Source organism: Cavia porcellus, unplaced genomic scaffold (assembly GCF_034190915.1).
Source record: "Cavia porcellus strain 051 isolate PalLab524CR breed Dunkin Hartley unplaced genomic scaffold, mCavPor4.1 scaffold_29, whole genome shotgun sequence".
NCBI classification, from domain to species: Eukaryota; Metazoa; Chordata; class Mammalia; order Rodentia; family Caviidae; genus Cavia; species Cavia porcellus.
In genome coordinates this window covers 19,564,825-19,587,624 of record NW_026947512.1, presented here as the reverse complement: position 1 = coordinate 19,587,624, position 22,800 = coordinate 19,564,825, and the positions used below count along the sequence as shown (strand labels likewise).

General features: G+C 45.7%; 1 protein-coding gene across 19 annotated transcripts in view; it reads left to right on the top strand.

Moving 5' to 3' along the window:
• Positions 1-22,800, top strand: part of Nfasc (neurofascin) — a 164,023-nt gene that overhangs the window by 46,473 nt on the left and 94,750 nt on the right. For 16 of the 19 annotated variants that reach the window (XM_063240064.1, XM_013157892.3, XM_063240065.1 and 13 more), the window contains exon 2: positions 8,835-8,972. The exons of the other annotated variants lie outside the window; for them this stretch is intronic. In XM_063240064.1, the coding sequence (XP_063096134.1) occupies positions 8,835-8,972 (138 nt within the window). The remainder of the gene's footprint in view (positions 1-8,834; positions 8,973-22,800) is intronic. 19 annotated transcript variants of the gene reach the window in all.

Genomic DNA, 22,800 nt, shown 5'->3' with positions numbered 1-22,800 from the left:
TGGCAGTGACCTGGGGCCTGGTGCTGTGTGTTCCCCGTGATGTTGCCTCAGCACAAAAGGTGGGTGGCAGGGCCTAGCTGTGTCTCCCTTGCAGCTTTGGCCGTCGGGATCTTCCGCTGGCCAACCTGTACCTCCCTCAGGCCGCATCTGGGGCTGTGTGCCCCTGAGGTTGGACACACCTCTGCCAAGCTGTAGGGAATTAGGTTTCGGGGAGGGCACAGTTCAGGGAATGGGGACCTGTCCATTGGTGACAGACATACCGAATGGTTTCTCTGGGTTTCTGATTTTGGAGCTCATCTCTGGGTTACAAGCGCGGCCCAGATCATTCTATTAGCGGGGTTGTCCTGGGCGCTGAAGGGGAGGCCAGCAAAGATAGGAAAGACACAGTCCCTGGGATGGGGTGGGGGCACGGCCCTGCCTTGGGAGTTCTTGTCTGATGGGAAAGCAGAGGCACCGGGAAGACACAGGGCAGCAGACAGAGAAGGGGAACTTCATTTCTTGCCTGTGACAAAGATGCTTTGTTTCCCAAACCTTAGTCAGGCATCAGACTTCTAAGCCTTCCTTGCCCATCTTGGCTCTTCTCAGAAAACCCCATTTTAGCATCTGGAGAAATCAGCTTGGCACCTCTTGCCACTCTTAATATCTGACCAGTGTCCCCATCCTGTATTGTCCACTAGCCCCACCCTCTCCTTAGCTATAAATTGTACTTGCCCCCCCTGCAGTAGGAGTTGAGCCCAATCTCACAGCACGAGGGTCCCTATACTTATTGTAATCCTGCATCAGGTCCCTGTCACTGTGCTTTAACAAGTATCTTCGAGTAATTTATTCTTAATGTTCTAAATCTTCCAATGACCTCCTGTTGTGTCTTTCATAAAATCAGACTCATCCCGTTATACACGATACGCGAGACCCTTCCCACCCATCTGTCTTTATCTGTCGCCTCTTTCCCTTCTCAGCCACCCCAGCCTTTGGACTTTGCTTCTGTATGGAGGCCTCCTTGTTCTTCCCTCTGCCTGGAGCTGTTTTCTCTGTCTGTCTCTTCCCAATGCGCTCCTTCACCTCGCTTTCTTCAGGTGTCTGCTGTGATATCCTTGCTGGCCCTATTTAAAGCCGACTCGTCCATCTTCCGTGTGCTTTTACTTCTCTCTGTCTGCTTTTCTCCAGCGCTTCCCTTCGTTGCACTTATTTGTTTAGTGTGTCATCCCCCGTGTCTCCCGGAAGGTCAGCTCCCTGCATGCTGAGACCGTGCCTGGTTGAACCCTGACTCTCAGTGCCAAGGGCATTGGTTGGCACATGTGAGGCCCTGAATATCTGGTGAATGAGTGAATTCTGGGAGAATGTTTACAGTGTACTCGTCTATTTTTTTCCCCATTAACTTCTCATTTGCAATTGAAAGACATTTTTCATAAAAGGAGATTTTGGGTTAAGACAATCTCTCCCACACTGGAGTATGTAGACCCCCAGGGATGCTCACGTGTGCTCATGGGAGTTTGGAGGATTTTTCCTTTGGAAGATGTCTATGTATTGGTCAAATTTGAGAAAGCAGTGTAGGGATGTTAGAAATGATGCATGTAGACCAGGGATTTAGCTCGGCAGCATAAGTGCCTGCCTGGCAAGTGCAAGGTCATGAGTTCAATCCCCAGTACCAAAAAAAAACCAGAAATGATGCATGTAAGGGTGATGGTAGAAGCGCTGGAGATGGCCTTTCTGGAAACCAGATCTCGAACAGTAGTTTCTTCAGTAGATCTCAAACAGTAGGGTCTTCCAGATAAGAGGTGTTAGAATTAGGCCTGATGTGTTTAAGTGCTAAGAAGCTATGTGTTTCCCTTATGGGCCACAAGAGAGCACCTCCACTGTGGAGATGGAGTCTGAACTAGGGTAGGACGAGGTGAAGCCATTAAGTTGAGGGCCCTTCATGCCCTGAAAGCCTGAGTTTGAGTGACAACTCTGCACTGGGAATGCACTGAGCAGTGACCCATGAAGTTTGCTTTCTGCTCCCATCCCCATCACTTGTGTCTCATTGAAGTCACACTGGCATGATGATCCCTGTAGGGGAGCATGGCCCCTCCCGTGGCCTGTGCAGCTGGGGCGTGGAGCATGTGCGTGCATGGGAGTCAGCTGGCAGGTGGAAGATGACCCAGCCCTTGGGATGATGGTCCCAGGCTCGCCAGCTTGCAGTCCTTTGTTAGCTGGGGACCCAGCAGGCCAGAGGTCAGCTTTTTCCCTGGAAGGCTGTCAGAGCTTGCCTGTGGCCAAGGGGGAGCAGGGTCAGATTCCCCGGGAGCAGGAGCGGCTGGGATGAGGTCTTATCTCTGGCATCAGTGCTCCACTGTCTACAGCCTGGCTGGTTCCAGTACCACGTGACTGGCATAGTAGTTTCTGCATCCTGGTCACAGAGCTACAGATCTGAGCAGCTGGGAAGCCCTTTACCAGTCATGTAGTGGTTTCTCTGTTGCAGGGACAAGGTGCCTGAGACCCAGAGTTAGTGAAAAACCTGGGTGTCTTGATGCCTTGCTGGGTATTATTATTCCTGCTCTTTGCTAACCATGACCCAGACCCCAGGTAGCAGTGAGACACAGGCAGTAGTGCCCCAGCAGCTCGGCACCTTCCTCTGCACCTCACTCAGAGGTGTGAAGCTCTGGTTTAGGAGACTGAAATAAATGCATTTTGATCATCACAAGTAACAGTTGTAATTGGACAGTAGGTATAGTGAGACTCCATCTCAGGATCTTGGGTGCTTTGGGGGTGGTAGAAGGGATGGATTGTGTCTGGGTGTGGAGTGAGCCGGGATGGAAACACAGCCAGGCCTGTGCAGGGAGGAGGCCCAGGCCACTCAAGCTTCTGTCCCCCTCTGCCAGCTTCCTTTTCATTTGCTCCTGATTCCTCCTAGCTCCGTGATCTCATTGGTGGCTCCTACAATTACCTGTTAGACTTTGAGGTCCTTTCCTTCTGCTCTCCAACCTGGAGGTTAGGAAGGGAGGTGAGCTGAAGTTAGATATTCTTGCTCCTGAACTTTGGGCATGAGCAGTATGAAGTGGTAAGAGCTCTATTTTTGGAATCCAAGAGACTAGATTAGCACCTGAACTCCTCCCCTTGACCTCGAACACATCTTGACCTAGCCTTTTTTTTGAGGTTCAGTTTTAAAAATAAAGAACTATAAGGAAGTTAACTGAGATCATGTCTCACTAGAGCACCTGAGTGCCCGCCACACAGTAGATACCCTGGGTAGTGCCATCATCCTTGGCACCAAATGAGTGCCTGCACTGTGCCTCCGGCTATGCTGGAGTCTGGAAAATAAAAAGAATTTCATACTCCAGTCACTGAGCATCCATTCTGACTCACAATTAATTACACAGGAAAGAGGACATTGCATAACTTGCATGTACATGCAGATTTAGGCTAGCAGGGTATTGGGGAAAGTTGTAGTAGCACCTTCCTGTAATTCCAGCACTTTGGGAAGCTGAGGCAGGATTGTAAGCTTAAATCCAGCCTGCAACTTAAATCCAGCAACTTAGTGGCTTAGTCTTAGACTCTAATAAAGAACTTCTGAGAAAGGCTTGAATTCCAGCTCACTAAGACAGTGTACATGTCCTCTTTGAATTAAGCTGGTTGATATGTATATATTTCTTCCAGGTGAAAAAGCAGGAATTCTGGGACAGTGATGTAGCTCAGCGGAAGAACTCTTGCTTAGCATGGGTACTTCCTCAGCGTGTATGAGGTCTGGGATTGGTTCCCAGAGCTATCAAAGGAAAACCAGAACTTCTCTGAATGGTGCACTTCCCAATCAGCCAGAACATATTCTGAACAGCTCGCTGAAATAATGTGGGAGTGCTTAAAAGCTCCAAATAGCTGGACGTGGTGGTACCAGCCACCAACCTGGAAAGCTCAGGCAAGAAAATTGAAAGTTGGAGTTCAGCCAGAGCAACTGAATGACTTAGTAAGATCCTCTCTCAAAAATACAAGGGGGGGTGGGGCTGGGGATTTAGCTCAGCGGCATAAGCGCCTGCCTTGTAAGCAGGCAGTCGTGAGTTCGATCCCTGGTACCGATAAAAATGAAAAAAGACCAAAAAAAAAAAAAAAATACAAGGGGGGAGGGGAGAAGCACTCAGTGCAAAGGCCCTGAGTTCAGTCACCAAACCACCCAAAGCACAACACCACACAATCCTTTAAAGGCCTTTGGAGGAGTGAGGGTGAGTCTTAAAAAATAACTTGATGGCTGAGGATTTAGCTCAGAGGCACAGGCGCCTACCTGATAAGCTCAAGGTCATGAGTTTGATCTCCAGTACCAAAAAACAAAAACTTGATTATCACACAGGGAAACAAGGGGAAAGTCCTCCAGCCAGAACCAAGCCCAAGTTCCAGGTAGCCAGTGGCCCTGGGAATAGAATCTTCACATTCACTTTGCCCTGCCTTTCCCCTGAGCGCTGGCCACTGGACATCTCCTTCCCCAACGCCAGAAAGTCTGTAGCTCCACAGAGCAAGAATCTTCCACCCTCTTTGCCCTTGCTGGACTCTGTGGGATGTTAGAAATATTTTCCAACCCACCAAAGAAAAAGAATTAACCAGATAGAGCCTGAATAGTCACCTCAAAAGCATCTTTTGTTTTATAAAGAAAGGGGCTGGGCTGAAGGCCTCCTCTTCTGATTTGACGTCACAGCCTGGTGGGCGGGGCCTCCCTGGGCCTGGCAGCGTTCCTTAGGAAAACTCATTTCTGGGTCCACCTGTGAATTCCACAGCCTTAGAATAACCCTTCTTCCTCTCGCTGCCGGCCCAGGCCTTAGTTGCTTCATCTGTGACATGGTGAGACAGTTTCGTTCCCATGGGAACCAGAGTTCGGGTTTCCAAGAGAGGGTTCCTGTGGTCCCCTCCAGTCTCAGGTCTGAGCAAGAGTGAGGTGTTTGCCCCCCCCCTCCCCCGCGGTAGACCCTCGATGAGGGCACGCGGAAAATACAGTCATCACTCAGAGCTTGCTGGAGTGATGCTTTGAAAACGCCTTCCAGCTTGCAACGCATGGCTTTTTAAACCTCTTCAACACTGAGCAGTCTTCGTTTTAGGAGGAATCTGAGTTCTGCAAACAGTGTAATCAGGACAGCCGGTCCAGGAGCAAGCTGAATGAAGAGACTTTTAGTTCCAAACAAATGAAGCTGATTTCCTTCAGCTTCAAAATTCCTAAGTAGGTTGCAAAAAAACGTTTCAAGCAATAAATGCATCGTTAAAACAGTCAGGGGTAGACGATTAAAACTTTTTAAGGACAGCACTTATCTAGGAATGTTCCTTTTTTACAGTTGATTCGCTACTTTGTGCCTGATTTTTTTTAAAAAAGTAATTATCCTCCTTATTCCTATTCATTCGTTAATGCATTTGTTTTATGTGTTTGGATATTTGTGCTTATTTTCTTAAAAATGTGGCTTATGCAGATCATTAATTGTAAAAACATAAAATATCTTCTGTCAGTGGCTCTCACACAGATCTTAGCTTGTGGAAACCCAGATTGCTGGGTTCCCCTACAGAGTGTAGAGTGTCTGATTCAGCCTGGAGTGGGGGTCAGTTGTGGGTGTTTGGTTTGGTCTGGTTTGGTTTGATTTGGTTTGGAGTTTTTTTGTTGTGGTTGTTGTTTTGAGATAGGATCTCACTATGTAGTTCAAACTGGCCTTGAACTCACTTACAGTTTAGGTTGGCCTCAAACTCACAGTGATCCTCCTGCCTCAGGCTCCCAAGTGCTGAGATTACAGGCATGCACCACCATGCCCTGTTAGTTGCGTGCATTTTTAATGTTCCCAGACACTGCTCTAAAACCATATTTTGAGAATCCTTGGCCAAAAGGGCTGTGATCATGTCATTTGACCCCTTCTACAAATCAGTAAACTGATGTCCAGGGAGACATACATGACTGCCTTGCCTCAGGTCATACAACTAGCTAGTAACAAAGCTGAAAGCAGAACCCAGTGGTTCCACGTGCCTATTCTGGTGCTTCTAAAATTACCATGTCTTAGTTGGAGACAAGTTAGCACAGCTAACTTGTTAAGTTTTTGTAGCCTCTTGCTGATTTCAAATAATCTGGCCTGTTTTTATGTCCTGCATAAAACTGGGTTGTGGTTTTATTCTACCACCAGAAGAGCTTGTGTTTGATTTGCTTTGTTTTAAAATTATGATAAAATATACATGATATAAAGTTTACCATTTGACCATTTTTAAGTATACATGTCTATGGCATTATGGTGTATTATATACCTTTACCTTTATATCAACAACTTTCTTCTCCAGATCTTTTCCATGTTTCCAAACTGACACTCAACTTTTAAAAAATAGCTCCTGATTCCTGCCTCCCCCAGCCCTAGTAACCTGTCTCTGCTTCCTGTCTATGGATTTGGCAATGCCAGGAAGTTCATGTAAGTGGAAACACACAGTATTTGTCTTTTTTGTGACTGGTTTGTTTCACTTAGCATAATGTCTTCCAGATTCACCCCAGCTGAAACCTGTGTCTATACTTCATTTCTTTTTATTGTTAAATCACATAAAACTGTATGGATACACTGCGTTTCACTTATTCATTCATTGGTTAATGTACATCTGGGTTATCTCCCCCTCTGAGTTCTTGTGAAAAGCACTATTGTGATTGTGGACATATGAATACCTCTCCAAGTCTCCACTTCCACTTATTGTGGGTAAATACCTGGAGTTGAATTGCTGAATCATTTGCTAATTCTGTGTCTCATTTTTTGAGGAACTTGATTCGATTTTGACTCTGGGATTTAAGGCTGGGAAAATGTATCTGCTGTTAACAAATGAGTGGGTAAACAGCCTGAGCAGTGCTGGCTCCCGCCCATCTGGTGCTGCTGTTGGAAGGCAATGCACTGCCCCCAGGCCTTGCAATAAAGCAGCACTGTTTCGCAGTTCACCACCAGAGGCTGCAAATGGTCTCTTGGGCTTGCTCACGCCTGACGTCTATGTCACTGGTCTCCATTCATATTTGTTTCCCTCTTTGCCTTTGGGTATTTGTTTTTTTGGTGGATGAAATCCCAGGATGTCCCTTTAAAGAGACGGGAACCTCAGCTCAGGCAGAAGCTTGGTGCTTCATTGAAAAAAAGAATTTGGGAACAAATCAGTGAGAGGTGTGGGTTGATATCTATTAGAGTTGTGGCAGTACACACTGAATGGGAGTGTGGAAACTCAAGGGTGAGGAGCATTGTTGTCTGGGAGGTTGATCTATCTGTCTGTCTGTCTAAAATCTTGGGAGTATCTTTAAAATGAACAATTTAAGGTGTTTTTCCAGAAGGCATTCTTTTAATCATGTATCATTTACCTTTTATCTGTTTATTTACCTTTAGATCAGATTGTTACTCTTCAGTATGTTAAAACAAAAAACTTGATACTAATTAGGTAAAAGATAAACCGTTTATATATGATTGATGTTTAGAGATGTGGTACCCATTTAATAGTTTTATGTCCCATTTCTTTTGAAAATGGAAGTCTTTGATGTAACTCTTGGAATTTATGGAATCTTTAGGAATTTGAGGGTAAAGGGTGGGTAACTTGGGATAACTTTGACCATGCTTTGAAAGTATTCTCCTTATCTCCTTTCTGTCTTTGTTTCTGCTTTCCTACCTCAATATCCCTACCCACCAGATCTGGCCAGCTCCCAAACTGTCCTCCCTGCAGTGCAGAATGACTTCTGGAACCAGTAGGTCCAACCTCACCATGTAGGTCAAAAGACTCATTTACAAGAAATTTAGTTTAGATTCGGACAAAACTTCATTCTGTATAGTACGAGTGTTCGGATCAGTGGAGGAATTTGGTTTTTCAGGCAGAAAGGGGTTAAATTTTTTTTTTTTTTTTTTTTTAAGAAACTGATTTGCCTTTGACTTTGGAAGTTTCAGACTGGAAATATGGACTGGCTGTTAATGAATGAATAGGTAAATAGTTTGAGCAATCCTGCCTCAGCCTTCCAGGTAGCTGGGAACACAGGCAAGGTGCCACCCTGCCCTGCCCCAAATTATTACTTTTCAAGTTTCAGGAAAATTAAGGCATACGTTATTTTTTTCCTGGTGGATTTATAATAATATCTCCCTGTCAATTAAACTGAACCAATACTGACTATGAGTAGAACTTCAAAAGGCTCATCTCAACATTAGCTTTCCACTCTTCCCTCTATCAGTTAACAGAATGGACAGGTCACTTCCACCTTTTCTTTTGAGCAATCTGATGAGCAATTATTACTCTTTTAGTCTGGTTCAAGTGCTCCATTTTTCAGGCTAAATGTTTTATTCCATTAGCAGATGATACTACCCTTTGGAATAGTTCTGTGGTTTGTGTAGGGAACAGCATAAGGCAGAGCCAACAAGCCCACCAGGCTTGTGTAAAAGCAGCCTGGGGAGGAATTTACTGCTCCTGGCTGCCAGCAGAAGAGGGTGAAAAGAGTGTCTGTGGGGTACAGAGAAAAACAGAGCCTTTTTACAGGGTTGGAACAGAGAGGATCAGAGACCTCAGGTGAGGAGATCGTGGCAAATGTCTGTGTTCTAAGTTCTCTAAATGTCGGGTGCCTCAATGGGCAAAGTCCTCAGGGCATCCGGTGTAAGTGTGCAGATATTGTCAGATGTCCTGGTGCGTGGAGGATTTTGTGTTCTTCTTATCTCCTCTTTATGACGCCCTGTTTGCCAAGGGCAGCACACCCTGCGCCAAGTTGGTTTTCTCTGAGAATGATGCAGCTCCTGACAAACAGGTTGGGTGCTGGGGAAGTTAAAACTGACAGTTTACAATTCTCGCTTCTCCATGTTGCCTCCCACGTGAGCCAGTGTCACCTCACATCTGGGACTTTCGGGTTTCTCTCCCTCCAGGACCCCTTTCTTTGAAGGAAGCAGTCTGGATGTCTGCCCCAGGGTGCATCAACCATGTCTCCTTCCTCAGGTGAAACTAGAGGCTTCTCACAGTTCCCTGATTCCAGGAACAGGAAGAGGCGGCCACTGTACCCGGAGGTAATTGGTGATATTTATCTGGTGGCTGGGAGCTGTCATCAGGTCTTCAGAGACTCCATTATCATCAGTAGCGAGCTGCTAATTGTAACCAGATCCCACCGTACCTCAGCAGCACCCACTGCTTAAAAGGGCAACTCCCCACCGGCAGCTGATTTCCTTTTCCCGCTGCTCTTTGTGTGGAAAAGGGAGGATGTTGGATTTCCTGAAATGTGTAATGGAGTTGTCAGACAAGCCCAGAAAAGGTTTTGTGAGCCTGTTGCATAGGGAGAGGCAGACCACCAAGCAGTCTGGCTCACTTGCCTGCTGTCAGACCTCCCAGCAGAGTTTGCATCCTTTTCAATCCCTGGGGTGGAGGCCAGGAGCCGCCTCCATGGCGACCCCCATCTCTTCCTCCATCCATCCATTCAGTATGCACACTGAGCCTGTGCTGAAGCTTGTGTCTGGGCCATCCCAGCCATGAGCTGTGAGCCCTGTGTGTACCTCCACAGGGGCCCAGGAGACCTGGAGAAGCACAAGCAGGCTGCACAGCAAGCAGCCTGCCCTCCATCTGACAAGTAAATGAGGTGAACCGTGGACCTCAGGCCCTTGCTCCTAAACTAGATGTGGAGAGATGCCAAGAGGCAAGGACAGGGTGCGCTCTTTAAGCAGCTTACGTAAAGCAATTTGAGGAAGTTATGCCCCTGTCCTTGGAAAGCAAGAGCACTGTCCTAGAGGCATGGTAGAAGCTGTAATGGTGGTATGTGTTCCTGATGCACTGCCTTGTGCCCTGCTGGCGGCCATGCCTTCTGGGCAAGTATAATAGGATGGTTGGAGAAGGTATAGCTCCAGTTAGGAGCCAGGAATTTAGGTCACCATTGAAGCAACTAGATGGAAGATGACAAAAGTCCTATTTGAGGTGGAACATAAAGATCTCTACCCTGAGAGGCTTCTGGGTTACTTGGCATCTTGGTCTGGGGCCACTAGAAGGCAGAGTCTGAGGCATGGGCTTAGGACGTGCTCCCCCAGGGAACTACTCAGAAAAAGGCAAGAGAAGAAGGTGGGGAGCATGGCCAGCCAGTGTGATGACAATCCCCGACCTGGCAACCACTCGGTGCCAAGCCTGACTAGTGGCAGTGGTTTTCTCAAGACAGCCCACTGAGGGGAAAGGTGCCATACTTTCCACTGGTCAGAGGTTCATCCCACTGCAGAAAGCATCTCTGGGTAGAACCCAGAGATGTGGGCACTTTCCACAGACAGGTCACTGCAGTGGTTTCTGCGGCTGGAACAAATGGCTCAGGGGCCTGGGGCCAAAGTGCCCGAGGGAGTGTGATGTGACACTTGGCCACATACCGGCATCCTACAGCAGTCAGAGTAGACTCTGTGAACAGGAGTACAGGGTGCCAAGTAGGCATGGGTGGATCGGCCAAGGACCACTCTTGCTTTTCTAGTGGGGGGCTCTGTAGGCCTGATAAATGCCTGGCAAACCCTGGAAAAGTACGTGGATGGGAAGAGGCCAAACACCTGAATCAGAAACAACAGCAGCCACACCCCTGCCACAGCCAAACCTCTGGCCAACCCAATCCAGTCCTGTGGGACGCCTAGAGTCATCAGTGGCATCCAGCACTGGCCTCCATGGAACCTTGCATCTGGCCTGGCCCAGGGAAGAAGAGCCTGTGGGCTTCTCTACTACGACTACTGGGCACTAGGGCTATGCCTCATATAGTGGGCAAGTGATATTTTTTTCTTTGAGTAAATGAATAAGGCCCATGGCAGATAATACACAAGCATAGGAGGAGAATTCAGGGTTGATAGAACAGAAATGTATTGAATAGAAGTGAGTTCTCTGATGCTGGCTTGGCTCTGAGGACTGCTCTTACTAGGCTATCATTGTTCTTTTTTACCCTCCTTAAACTCTTAATCCCCCTTTTCCTGCACTCTTGGGACTTCCTGTTGTTTAGCAAATAGAAATATTCTCTACTGTGGTGTCAGTTATGTGTTGATGCATATCAAGCTCTGCTCCTAAACTTAATGGCTTGAAACAACCTTACTATCTTCACATAAGTCCACAGGCCAACAACTCAAGCAGGGCCCAGTTGGGAGAGCCTTCTCGTCATGCCAAGAGCCACTGATGTAGCTAGTGTGACCTGGTCGCCTAAGTGCAGGGCATTGTATAAGACCTGCCCTGGCATCTGCTGCTGTCAGCTGGTCTGTATAGGGCTGTGCTGTCCAGAATGTGCAGCCACCAGCCATGTGAATACTTGAAATAAGACTGGACCCATAAAAGGTTAAGCTAGATGTGATGGCACACATCTATAATCCCACCACTCCGGGAGGCTGAAGCAGGAGGATTGCAAGTTCAAGCTCAGCCTGGGCAACTTAGAAACTTAATGAGACCCTGTTTCAAAATAAAATATAAATGCAATTAATTTCAAAAGAGCTGGAATGTATTTCAGTGTGGAAAATCCTGCATTTAATCCCCCATACCACCACCAGTACTATCAAAAAGAAAAAGAATCCTATAAATGTAAACTACCCTTTGGATTTTAAAGACTCAGTAATATGTCTAACGTAAACTTTCTAATTTTATGTATTGGTTACATGTTGAAATGTTAATAGTTTAAATAATGGTTACATAAAATATATTCTTAAACTAATTCTAGCTATTTCTCTTTACTTCATTAGTATGAATATTAGACAATGTAAAATCACCCTTGTTGCTTGCACTACCATGTTTCCATCGCCTAGTCCCCGGGCAGGGCTAAAGCGCACCCATCTCAACCTGGGTAATCTAAGGCCTGAGGAGGTCTGCAGCATGCGGTTATGGCAAAGCAAAACTGTCTTGCAGAGGGACTATTGTTAGGGAGCAGTATGTCAGGTCATTTAGCGATCCAACTGAGGCTTGAACTGGATCCGTAGCAGCAAGAATATACGGAGCAGAATAAATTTAGGAGCCAGAATAGATAGGAGTTGGATGTGGAAGGCTCAGAAAGAAGAGTATGGTTCTCAAGTCGGGCTGGTGAACTCTTTAGATGGAGGTGTTGTTCACTGATAATGTGCCTGTAAGCAGGAGGAGCTACTTTGGTAGAGAAGATCATGAATCTGGTTTGAAATATGTTGTTTTTAGGGTCTCTGTTGGGAGAGCCACGTGGAAGTGGTTAGTAAAGAGATGGATTTAATTGTGGGAGAAAAGGAGGAAAGGCATGAGAAATCAGAATGAGCATCATTATCAGTAGGAGGTGGTTGAAACCATGTGTGAATGCAAGGAAGATTTCCCTGGGGGTTGCAGAGAATAAGAGGAGAGCATTTCGGGGAGAGCCTGGGAAACACCCTTGTTTGAAGTACAGGGAAAGAAACAGAACCTGTGAAGAAGACCAAGTGATCTAGCAGCAGGGCCTGCTGCTCAGCTGTGTTTACAAAGAAAAGGAAGAAGACAGATTCCATGGTGGCCATATTGTCCGCCATTGTATTCCCAGAAGGACTTTGTGCATAGCAGATACACAGTTAGTGCTAACTATCAGGTTGTGCTGCATCGCCCTGCCCTGAATTGAGCTGACCTTTATGTCTCCCAGGGACGCTCTAGCACTTTTAGGCGACATCTTTGTTCAGTTTCTCCCCCTTTCCCTCTGTGGTTAACTAAGCCCACTATACTCGTGCCCAGTTAAATACTCCAAGGCTGTAGTAAAAACTAGTGTAGGTCATCTCATCAATTCCGATTTGCTTGCCTGTAGATGACTACCAGAATTCCAGGCAGCATAGACTTATTACCGCTCATAAGAAGAACATTATTGCTCATAAAAAGTAGTCTGAAGGTGAGTGGTCCCAGCGGTGGGGCAGGACTTAGGGTATATGTGGAACTGGCCTCTTTTTGCTTCACTGCCATGTCTTTAGCTTGTCATCTTACTCCCCACGTTATCATCTCTTAGTTACAAAATGGCTGCCATATTTCAAGCATTGTATGCTGATCTGTGTATCCTTAGCAGCGATAAAAATATTTGTCAGAACTTTCCCCAGCTGACTTTCACAGATCTCATTGGCCAGCTTAGCCATAGTCTCATCCCTCAACCAACAATAAGCAAATAGAAATGGAATACCATGTGTTATGCCCATTTTTAGAGGTGGGGCCTGGCCAGAAGGGGTGGGACACCGGGGGCGTGGCTTGGAAGGTGTGTTCTCATCCAAGGCTCTTCTTCAGGGTCTGCTTCCTCCTGCGATGGATTGAGCACCTTGTCCCAATATCCTACCCTGGAGTCTGTGGCCATAGATTGAAACCATAAGCCAGAATAAGCCTCTCTCCCTTGAAGCTGCAGGTGTTGGGTAGTTTGTCTCAGTGATGGAAGGGTGACTAAGACAGTGCTGACTAAGACCTGAACCTCTTCCTTGCCAAATCATGACTCATTCTTTGTAGCCGAGGTCTGGAGGTGGGGGAAGATGTCTCTTCCCTGGACATCTTGGCATCAGGAAAAATAAACTGCAGCTCTATAAACTGGGAAGAAGGTCTGTTGATTGGTTAGGAACTCAATGGTATCCTCCAGACTCATTAGTTTTTCTTTTGGGTCGTTATAATTTAGGCTTGAAAGCTTTCAATTCATAGCACTTACTGTGTATTAAGAACAATTTTTTCACTATTGAGACAGATAACAGCTCAGATTTTAAAATATTAAGTAGACCTTCCTTGTTACTGAAACCCGTAGGGGGCCTGGAGAGACGCTGGAGTTCTTTCCTGCTGGGATTCTGAACCAGCACTCTAGGTTCTGCTTGTCTGAATTACTAGCCATCTTGGCTGCTGCAGCTAACCCTGATTTGCAAATCTGTTTGTGAAGGGAGCTGTTTCTTGCCTCTGCCTTTGCACTTCTGCCCCACTCTCCTCAGCTCTACCCTTAAGCGACTCCCCCATCTGTTCTTTCTACCTGTAATTGATCTCCCTCAGTCTCAGTCTCCACCCATCAGTCTCAATCTCAAGCTCAGTTGTGCAGTCTCTTCCTCCTCTGTTCTCTCTTCCACCTGGTGGCTCGTAGTCCTCCATTCTCAGGAGTCACCTGTTTGACTCTGCTGACCCTTCATCATTTGGACAGAGCTCCTGTCCCAGGAAGTTCCAGTGATTGCCTGTGTACTGTTGCATGTGGTCTGTCACTTGCTTGAAGGCTATTTATGGAGCTAATGACAGTGTTGCTTCTCCAGAGGACTTAGGTGAAACAGTAGAGTGTGGAGGGATTGGCTAACTTCATATGTATCTCTGGAACCTTTTCCTGTAAGAATGCATTTTGTGTTTCTTGCATAATTAAAAAAGAAAAGAAAACCCTCTAGCTTGGCATTCACAGCTTCTGGAGTTCTTTCCAGTCTTTCTCACACTGCTTTTCTGCGTGAAATTCTCTCTCCCTCTAAACTGGCATCCTTCCTGCCCTAAGACCAGCCTCGAGTTACTGCTCAAATCTCAACCCAGTGACAAAACAACCTGTGCCTTTCCCTCCCAACCTGTGTCAGTTTTGCTGCTTGCAAGACGTAGGCCAGTAGTGGTGAACCTATGGCATGCATGCTGCACCAGCAGTCTGTTAACATTGAAAGTTTTAAAAAGTTTGCCATCACTGACTGCTATGGTTTGGGTCTAGATGTTCCCCAAAGCCTCATGAAGTCATGGGTGGGTTTCTATAGTCTGTGAATGATTCATGGTTCCTTGCTAGGATTTTGGGTGTTAGTGCTACACTCAAGTGCATGTGGCCTACATACAATATAAAGGACAGAAAGAGTCTTCTCTGGTGCTCCTCCCCTTTTTCTCTTGTTGTTTGTGCTGTTTTCCACCACTATGAACTGTTGCTGTCTGCCATGTGTCACCCTGCCTTGGAGCCAGCTGATTATGGACTGAAACCTCTACAAACTGTGAGCTAAATAAACTTTTCCTTCCTTAATTGTGAGTGTCGAGTATTTTGTCTCAGCAATGGAGAAGAGTAGCCAAGAGTATCTGACCCTGTACCCCAGTAGCCCCCTCCCTTCCAGTCTCTTCCTCCTCTGAGCTGCTGTCCTTTTAGGTCAGGGCTCTGTCTCTTTGTGTCATTCACCTCTGCCCTTAGAGAGTTGCCTAGTAGAGCACAAGTGTTCATTTTTGCTGCCTTTGTTCATTTACCCGGACTTTTGCTGGGGACACCACACCTGGAGTGACCATGACAGTAGGCAGTCAGGATTTCAACTTACACAAGTGGACTTTAAAGAGTACTCTCCAAAAATGCACCACCTAAAAACTGGAACACCTGAGCTATTCATTTGGCTTTTGAATGTTTACTTCCTGGTAATACCTCTGATATGGTAGCCTGGAGGCATCGTTTCAGTACCACATTGTTATTTTCATTTTTTAAATACTTAAGACCCAGCCTTTGAATTTGAGCGTTGACATTTTCAACCCTCATATGTGAGTTGACCCTCTTCCAACCCTCTTCCAACTCCAAAGTCACCTTAGGGTTAGAAGAAACACAGGATCTGGGGCACCCTTTCTACATTTTTTCTTTCCTGGGCTGTTGGACATTGAGAAGGGAGTGGGCCCTGCAGCTGGTATCAGTTCCTGGAACCAGCCAATCCATTTGTTTCCTTGAGATGATTTTGTTTAGAGGTTTTTGAGTTGCACACAGCTTTCCATTGGCCTGGAAGAGATGGCACAGACTAGGCGAAAGGGGACAACGTGAAGGAGGGGAAGCAGGCTGGGGCATTCAGAAGCGCTGAATGCAGAGAACTGAGGCTCATGCCTGAGGCTGCGGTACAACTGGTGGGAGGGGGCCTTGCAGCCCCCGCCATGGCTGCTGCTTGCTGGGGTTAGCGATTGTGCTCTAAGCAACATTTAGACTGGCATTTCAATGAGTCTAGAATGTGAATTCTTGCAGGGGAGGCAGCCAGCACAATCTTGCTTTGTTCTGGTTCTTTGAGAACTAAGGACATAATTTTAAAAGCAATAATTTTCCTTCCTGGGCTGTCGCTGTTTGTTTGCTCCCAGGACTGCACAGTAACTCTTTGGTCTTTGTTGTTTGTGTCTAAACTCTTGTGCTCCTCATCCCAAGTAGGTTTTGATAGAGGGTGGTTTGAGTTGATACAGAAGAACAGGGATACATTAACTGTGCCATTCTATGGCATATATACTCCTAAGGGGTCGCAGATCAGTCTGTCATTCATTTGTTCCCTCATTGTCCGTCCAGCACACTTTCTGAGCCTTGATTTAGTGTCCAGGACCTGATAATGAAACAAGGCAGTCAAATTCTAAGAACTGTTGGGAATAGAAAAGAAGAAAAAGACATGGTTCTTGCTTTCTGAAGCTCTAATCAGCATATTATTATTATTATTATTATTATTGGCACCCGACACCATTCTTGACTCCCTTTATTCTGACAAAAAAAACAGACCAGAGACATTGCAGATATTGATTAGTTGGCCCTCTAAACCTTTCTTGAGTGCTTCTTATCCAAGTGGTGGGCTGGGGGCTGAGACAAGGCAAAGATGTGCCAAGGCCTTAGGTCTGACAAGAAAGACCAGTTGATCTTAACCAAATAACTGGAGGTTTCTGGGAGCCTTTGCTACTTCGTAGGGTGTTCCTTCCAGCAGCATCAGATCACCCAGAGCTTGTTAGAAATCCAAAGGCAGCATCCCACTGAGGGCCCCACCCAGTCATGCTGAATTAGAACCTGCCATCCTTTAACATGGCTATTGGCTGATTTGTTTGTCTGCACAACACAGTCTGGGAAATGTTGGTAAGCAGGCTGGGAACCACCTGGTCTAGGAGGTCAAAGGCACCCTCTCTGAGGAAGCATGAAATGTGATGAATGAGTTAAGACCAGCAAGAAACGTAATGACAGGTTGTCACGGTTAACTATTGATTTGATTGGCTTGGGAGCTGTTTAGGGAATTAATAAAGCATACTTCTGGGTGTATCTGGGTAGATCATGGAAGTATGACCTTGAGTATACTTCTAGTCCCTGACCCCTTCCTCTGTGCTGCTATTCCTGTTTTGCTTCCTGGCCATGAACTAAGCAGCTGTGCCTCACTGTGCCCTTCCACGCTGATGTTTCTGCCTTGGACTGAATCCCCCGAACCCATGACACTAAACGAACCCCTCCTCCTTTAAATTGCAGTGTTCTGAAAAGTGATTAACGCACATGTGGAGGGTGGGATGGAATAAATTTCTGTGGACAGATGGGGTCTTCAAAGTCCAGTGTGATAACAGAGCAGACACAGGGCCAGCTGGGGAATGAATGGCTTTGTAAACTAGCACGAAGAATTTAGATCCAGTGTGTAGAGAATGGATCAAAGAGAAATGCTGTCCGCAATTTATAGACAAGGAATGCAAAACTCAGGTTGAGTAATTTGCCCAAAGTCACACAGCTAGTAACTCACAGATTAAGATACAGAATTCATGCATAGTCCTCTATTTCCAAAGCCCATTTTATGAATAGCTACATTAAGGTCATTAGGAAGACAAAATACATACATTATTTCAATGCATCTCTAAAACTTAGTATTTGAATACTTTCATAATAAAATAGATTAAATAAATAAGGTTACTGAATTTAGCTAGATAATAAACTCCATGCACTGGAAGGAGATATAAGTGCCATTTAATCACGGATTCCTCCCACTTCATCCCACTCCAGCTTTCTCAGGAGATCTGATGGAAGAGGAGACACTGTAAATTACATAGATAACTCTTGTTATCTGAAAACCAGACTTTTCCCTAAGCGAGATCCTTGTTTTCCCACCTCTGCACTGTCAGAGGAAGTGCAAAATGATGAATTATGAGGGCACAGGGCTCTGTGATCAATCCAGGGCGGTCTCCTTCCTCTGTGCTGCTGTGATACTGAGCCTGGTGTCCTTCCTCTTGGTCTGTTCTTGGGATGAAAAGTGACCCCCATAGGCCAGAAGGCAGGGAGAAAGTCGGGACCCATAACAGCCTGTATCCTTCACATCGTAGTGCAGATATGAGAGACTGGGGCTCTGGCACCTGCGCTGACACTTGGACCAAGGTGCCTGTGAGCCAGGCAAGAAAGAGAACTTGTTGTCTCTGGAAAGGGACTTTGCCTTAGCTAGAAATTTTCTCTGACAAATGACTTACGTGGGTTACCTTCCCAAATGGCTCACCAGGCCCCATGGGACTCACTGATTCCAAGAAGTCAGATAGGCCAGTGTGGCCACTGCAGAGGGGAGGTGGAACCACACCTGTGGATAAGAGTGGAGAGAAATGTCCTGTCACTCTGGAGATTTTTTGTATTTTTACTGGTACCAGGGATCAAACTTGCGACCACACGCTTGCAAGGCAGGCGCTTATGCTGCTAAGCTAAATCCCCAGCCGATTCTAAAACTTTTGAAGGGCATAATTGACCTTGGGGAGCTCCGAGTCTAAGGGCAAAGGCACAGCCCCTGCCTTCAAGCAGCTTCAGGTTTGATGGGGTGGCACAGCCCCTGTTTTCATGAAGTCTCAGATGGGAGGGGAGAAATAGACTTGCCCCAGAAAGCACTTAGGCTGCTAAGAGAAGCAGAGCACAGACATGAAATGAATGGGAGCACATAATCAAAGTTACCAAAGTATTTTTAAAAAGTCACAGCACTCCTGACTCTGTACAGCTCAGGACTTTGGAACACCATCCCTTGCTTCTTGCCGTTTCCTGGCGAGCTACAAAAGCAGGAAGTACGCACTGCATCTGCGAAATGAGAAACCAGTGAAGACAGGCATGTCCCAGCCTACACTCCTTTAATGAAGGTGGTTTCACTGCCTGTCGTGCATGTGTTTTAGGAGGCTGCTTGTATGTATTCCTGGTGACAGTGGCGGAGGAGCGCCTGAGCTGAGGCAGGTACCAGGCAACACTCGGGCGTCTTTCTCTTTGTCTCCGCCTCATCCAAGCCACCTCTTTGCTCACAGATTACACTGCCAGCACAGCCAAGGGTGGTGGCAGCAGTAGGTGGCACATCTGCCCTCTCTGCCTCTGGAGAACAGCTGTGCCTTCCTAAGCACTGTCTGGCACCCTGTGTATTTAGCCCTGGCAGAAAGGGATTCCTTCTGTCTCCCTGCCTTCCTTCCCAGCACCTCCCTTGGCGACCAGGATTGCTGATATTGAGCCAGGCAAGAAAGAGAACTTGATGTCTCTGGAAAGGGACTTTGCATTAGCTAGAAATTCCTTGCTTTTCTCCGACAAATGACTTACATGTTGCTTTAAGCCTGCCTTCCGTTTTCCCATTGGTATTAATTTAAGAAGGCAGAGAAAAAAGGTCATGTTGTCTGAGGCCATGAGATTCAGGTTCCGCTCCTCGTTCCAGAAGAAGGATATCTAAAAATCATTTGAGTTTCAGGTTTCTGTCCTCCTAACCTACCAGTCCTACACTGGAGATGGAAGCCAGGCCCTTGTGCTGAATTATATCCCCAACCCTTTTTGTTTTTTAAGACAGCATCCCCCTAAGTTGCCTAAGCTGTCCTTGAACTTGCCATCCTCCTGCCATAGCTACCTGAAGACCTGAAATTACAGATGAGGACCTGAAATTACAGGTGTGCACCATGACACCCGGCTTCATTTTCTTATTTGTGAAATGAGAATGAAAATAGCACGCTGAGCACTTGTCATGATCAATTATAGTGAATGTTGAAATGCCTTAAAAATTTTAAAGCATTTAGTAACCAATGTTATTATTCGAAGTGGAGATAGATGCCTTTGAGGATACTTCTAGTCCCTGACCCTCCTCATGTGGTGTGATGTTGATAATACTGGAAAAAGGATCAGGTGTGAAAACAGAACATTTATAAACTAGGAAGTTAGTCTTAGCCAAAATAAATATTATGCTTGAGCCCAAGCAGTAGAAATAACCGGTTAATGACCAGTAACATCCTTGTGATGAAGGGAAATGAATAATAAATGGAAAACCAGAGCTGATGCTCAGGGAACTCAGAGCCTAGGGAGAAAAAGTAGACCTTAGAAGGGAGAAAAACAAAAGTGAAAAAAAGAAAGGAATTAGGCTTTAGAAAGATAAGGGTAATATGCAGTGTTAATGACTGTGTTGCATATGCTAATTGCTGGAGAAGCTCTAGAAGGACCAGGGAAGCATGAACACGGGAAACACTTTTCACTATAGCTGTACAGATAAGTATACGCACTTATTAAGCACATATTTTAGGAGTGCCTTCTATAGGCTTAGCACTATTACAGATGTTGGGGCAGTAAATCAGACAGATGAATCCAAGGCTTTCAAGGATCTTCTGTTTTAATAGGGAAAGGCAGGCAGTAAATAAGGAAAATGAGCAGAATACAGGGTACGTTAGGTAAATGCTAAGGAGCTATAAGGTAAAGCAGAGAGCAGGGACAGGGAATATCGGAGAAATGATTTTCAATTTCAGATAGTGTGGCCAGGGAATTCCTTGCTGAGAAGAGGAGACTGACACAAAAACCCAAGGTAGAAAAATGAGACAGCAGACAAGCAGAGTACCCTGGACCCGGACAACAGCAGCAGAGAAAATGAGGCAAGAACAGAGTCCCCTTCTAGGAGAGGCAGTGCAGTTTGAAGATGGTGCAGGTGTGAGGTGGGAGGGGAAGAGGAGTCAGAGAAGACCCTCAGGCTGTGTCCTGAGCTGTCGCAGGACAGGCTGTGTGTATGGAAGGACAGAGGCGGGTGAGCGTTGCATTTGTTGGTCCTGCAGTGCCTGTTGGATGCAAACTGGAGATGGCGGGTGGGCAGCTGGATGTGTGTCTGAAGCCAAGGGAGCGGTCTAGGCTAGAGACTTAAATTGGAAGTTTTGGGTGCAGAGGTGGGATTGAGTACCCTGAAAAACAAACAGCTTGCCAGAGCAGACAGTGTGTAGGAAAGAGGAGAGAGCCTGGGACAGTCTGAGCACTCTAATGTCAGAAGTTGTAGAGAAGAAGAGAACCCAGTAGAGGAGACTGAGAAGGAAGTGAGGAAGGAGAGCCACATCACTGGCCAGTGGAGGGTCCTTCCGCTCAATTCACATAGAAATCATGAATTGGCAAAGTGCAGCATTGCTACTGCATCCCTCCAGATGTCTCTGAGGGAACTGTTTCCAGGGCAAAGTGATCACTTGTATTAGATCAAGAAAGGTGAGAGCTAAGAATCAGTACTATTGGACATTGATGTCATTGGTGACTGCTGGTTTGAATGTTTATGCCCATCAAAACGCATGCTGAGATTTAATTGTCAATGTGACAGTGTTGGGAGGCAGAGCTGGTGGAGGTGTTTAATCACCCTCATCAATGGGTAACCATAAGAGGGGGAGTTCCCCCTTTTGTCTCTGTACTGATTTCTTAGCCCATAACAATGCAGCAGGATGCAGCCCTTCCACCTTGGACTTTCAGTACCCAGATCTCAACCATGGATGAGAGTATTCACATGCATCTTGAATTTCCAAAGAGAATCACCCATCTTCCATTTAGAAAATCTTTCTCATCTTGCTAATACTTACAGAATGCAGGTCTAGCTGTACCAAAATAACTGTATTTGATTTTAGCTGATTATTTTGCACAGTTAGAATGTGAGGTCTCCTTAGTGAAACAAGGTGTCAAGGAAGGAAAACAAATCTCTTTTCTTTAAATGTCACCCCTGAGCATGCAGACCACTGGTAGCATCAGACAGTGTATTCTAACAGGGATAACTTTTAATAAACCTGGGAGAGTATTTTAGTTTTAGAACCTATAATTTGTGCTGTCCTCTAAGTATGTATTACTTTGTGTGGTAGATTTTTTTTTTTTTTTTTGGTCTATTTGAGACAGGGTCTCACTATGCAATTCAGGCTGACCTTGAGCTCACTTTGTAACCCAGCCTGTTCTCAAACTAGCAACCATCCTTCTGCCTCAACCTCCTGAGTGCTGGGATTACAGGCGTGTGCCACCACCCCTGACAGTAGCAGATTTTTTTTTACCTGAAATGTTTGCACATTCAGTGACACTAAATGGATTCTGCCAAGAGAAAGAAATGAAATACAAAAATAGGAAATGAGATGGTATTATTATTATTTTTTTTTTGTCTTTTTCCTTTTTATCGGTACGGGGGATCGAACTAACGACTGCCTGCTTGCAAGGCAGGCGCTTATGCCGCTGAGCTAAATCCCCAGCCCCGAGATGGTATTATTTACAGATGATATAATTATTTGAAATACAAAGAGAATCAAACGTTTTAAACTCAACATTTTATTTTGAGACCACTATAAGTTCACATGGAAATGACAACTAGAGAAGAGATTAGTGGTTGCCAATGCTTTTCTCTAGTTTCATTTCCAGAATGTTATATAAGTGAATTCACAGTATACATCCTTTTCTGGTTGGCTTTTTACCATTTAGCATAATTTTGTGGAGATTCACCTAAGTTATTGTCTGTATCAAAAGTGCAAACTGGAAGTGATAGCACAAACCTATTATTCTAGCATTCAGGGAAGCTGAGGCGGGAGGATCACAAGTTTGAGCCCAGCCTGGGCTGCTTGGCAACTCAGTGAGACCGTGTCTTAAAATAAAAATATGTAAAAGGCCTGGGGATGTAGCTTAGTGCAAAAGTCCTGGTATTGCTAATAAGTAAGTAAGCAATTGCATTCTTTCATTTACTGAAATGTATTTCATGATAAGAATGTACCTCTATTTGTTTAACCTTTTAAATGCCCCTGAATTTTTTCCAGGCTTTTGCTATCATGAATAAAACCACTATGAACATTCATATACAGATTTTTGTGTGAACGTAAGTCTGTGTTGCTCTAAGACAAATGCCCAGATGTTACTTGCTCAGTCATATTGTAGTTACATGTTTATTTATTTATGAAACTCCCAAATTACATTCTGGGTTGGCTGTACTATTCTATATCTCCACCAGTGACGCTAAGTGACCTACTGTGTCCACG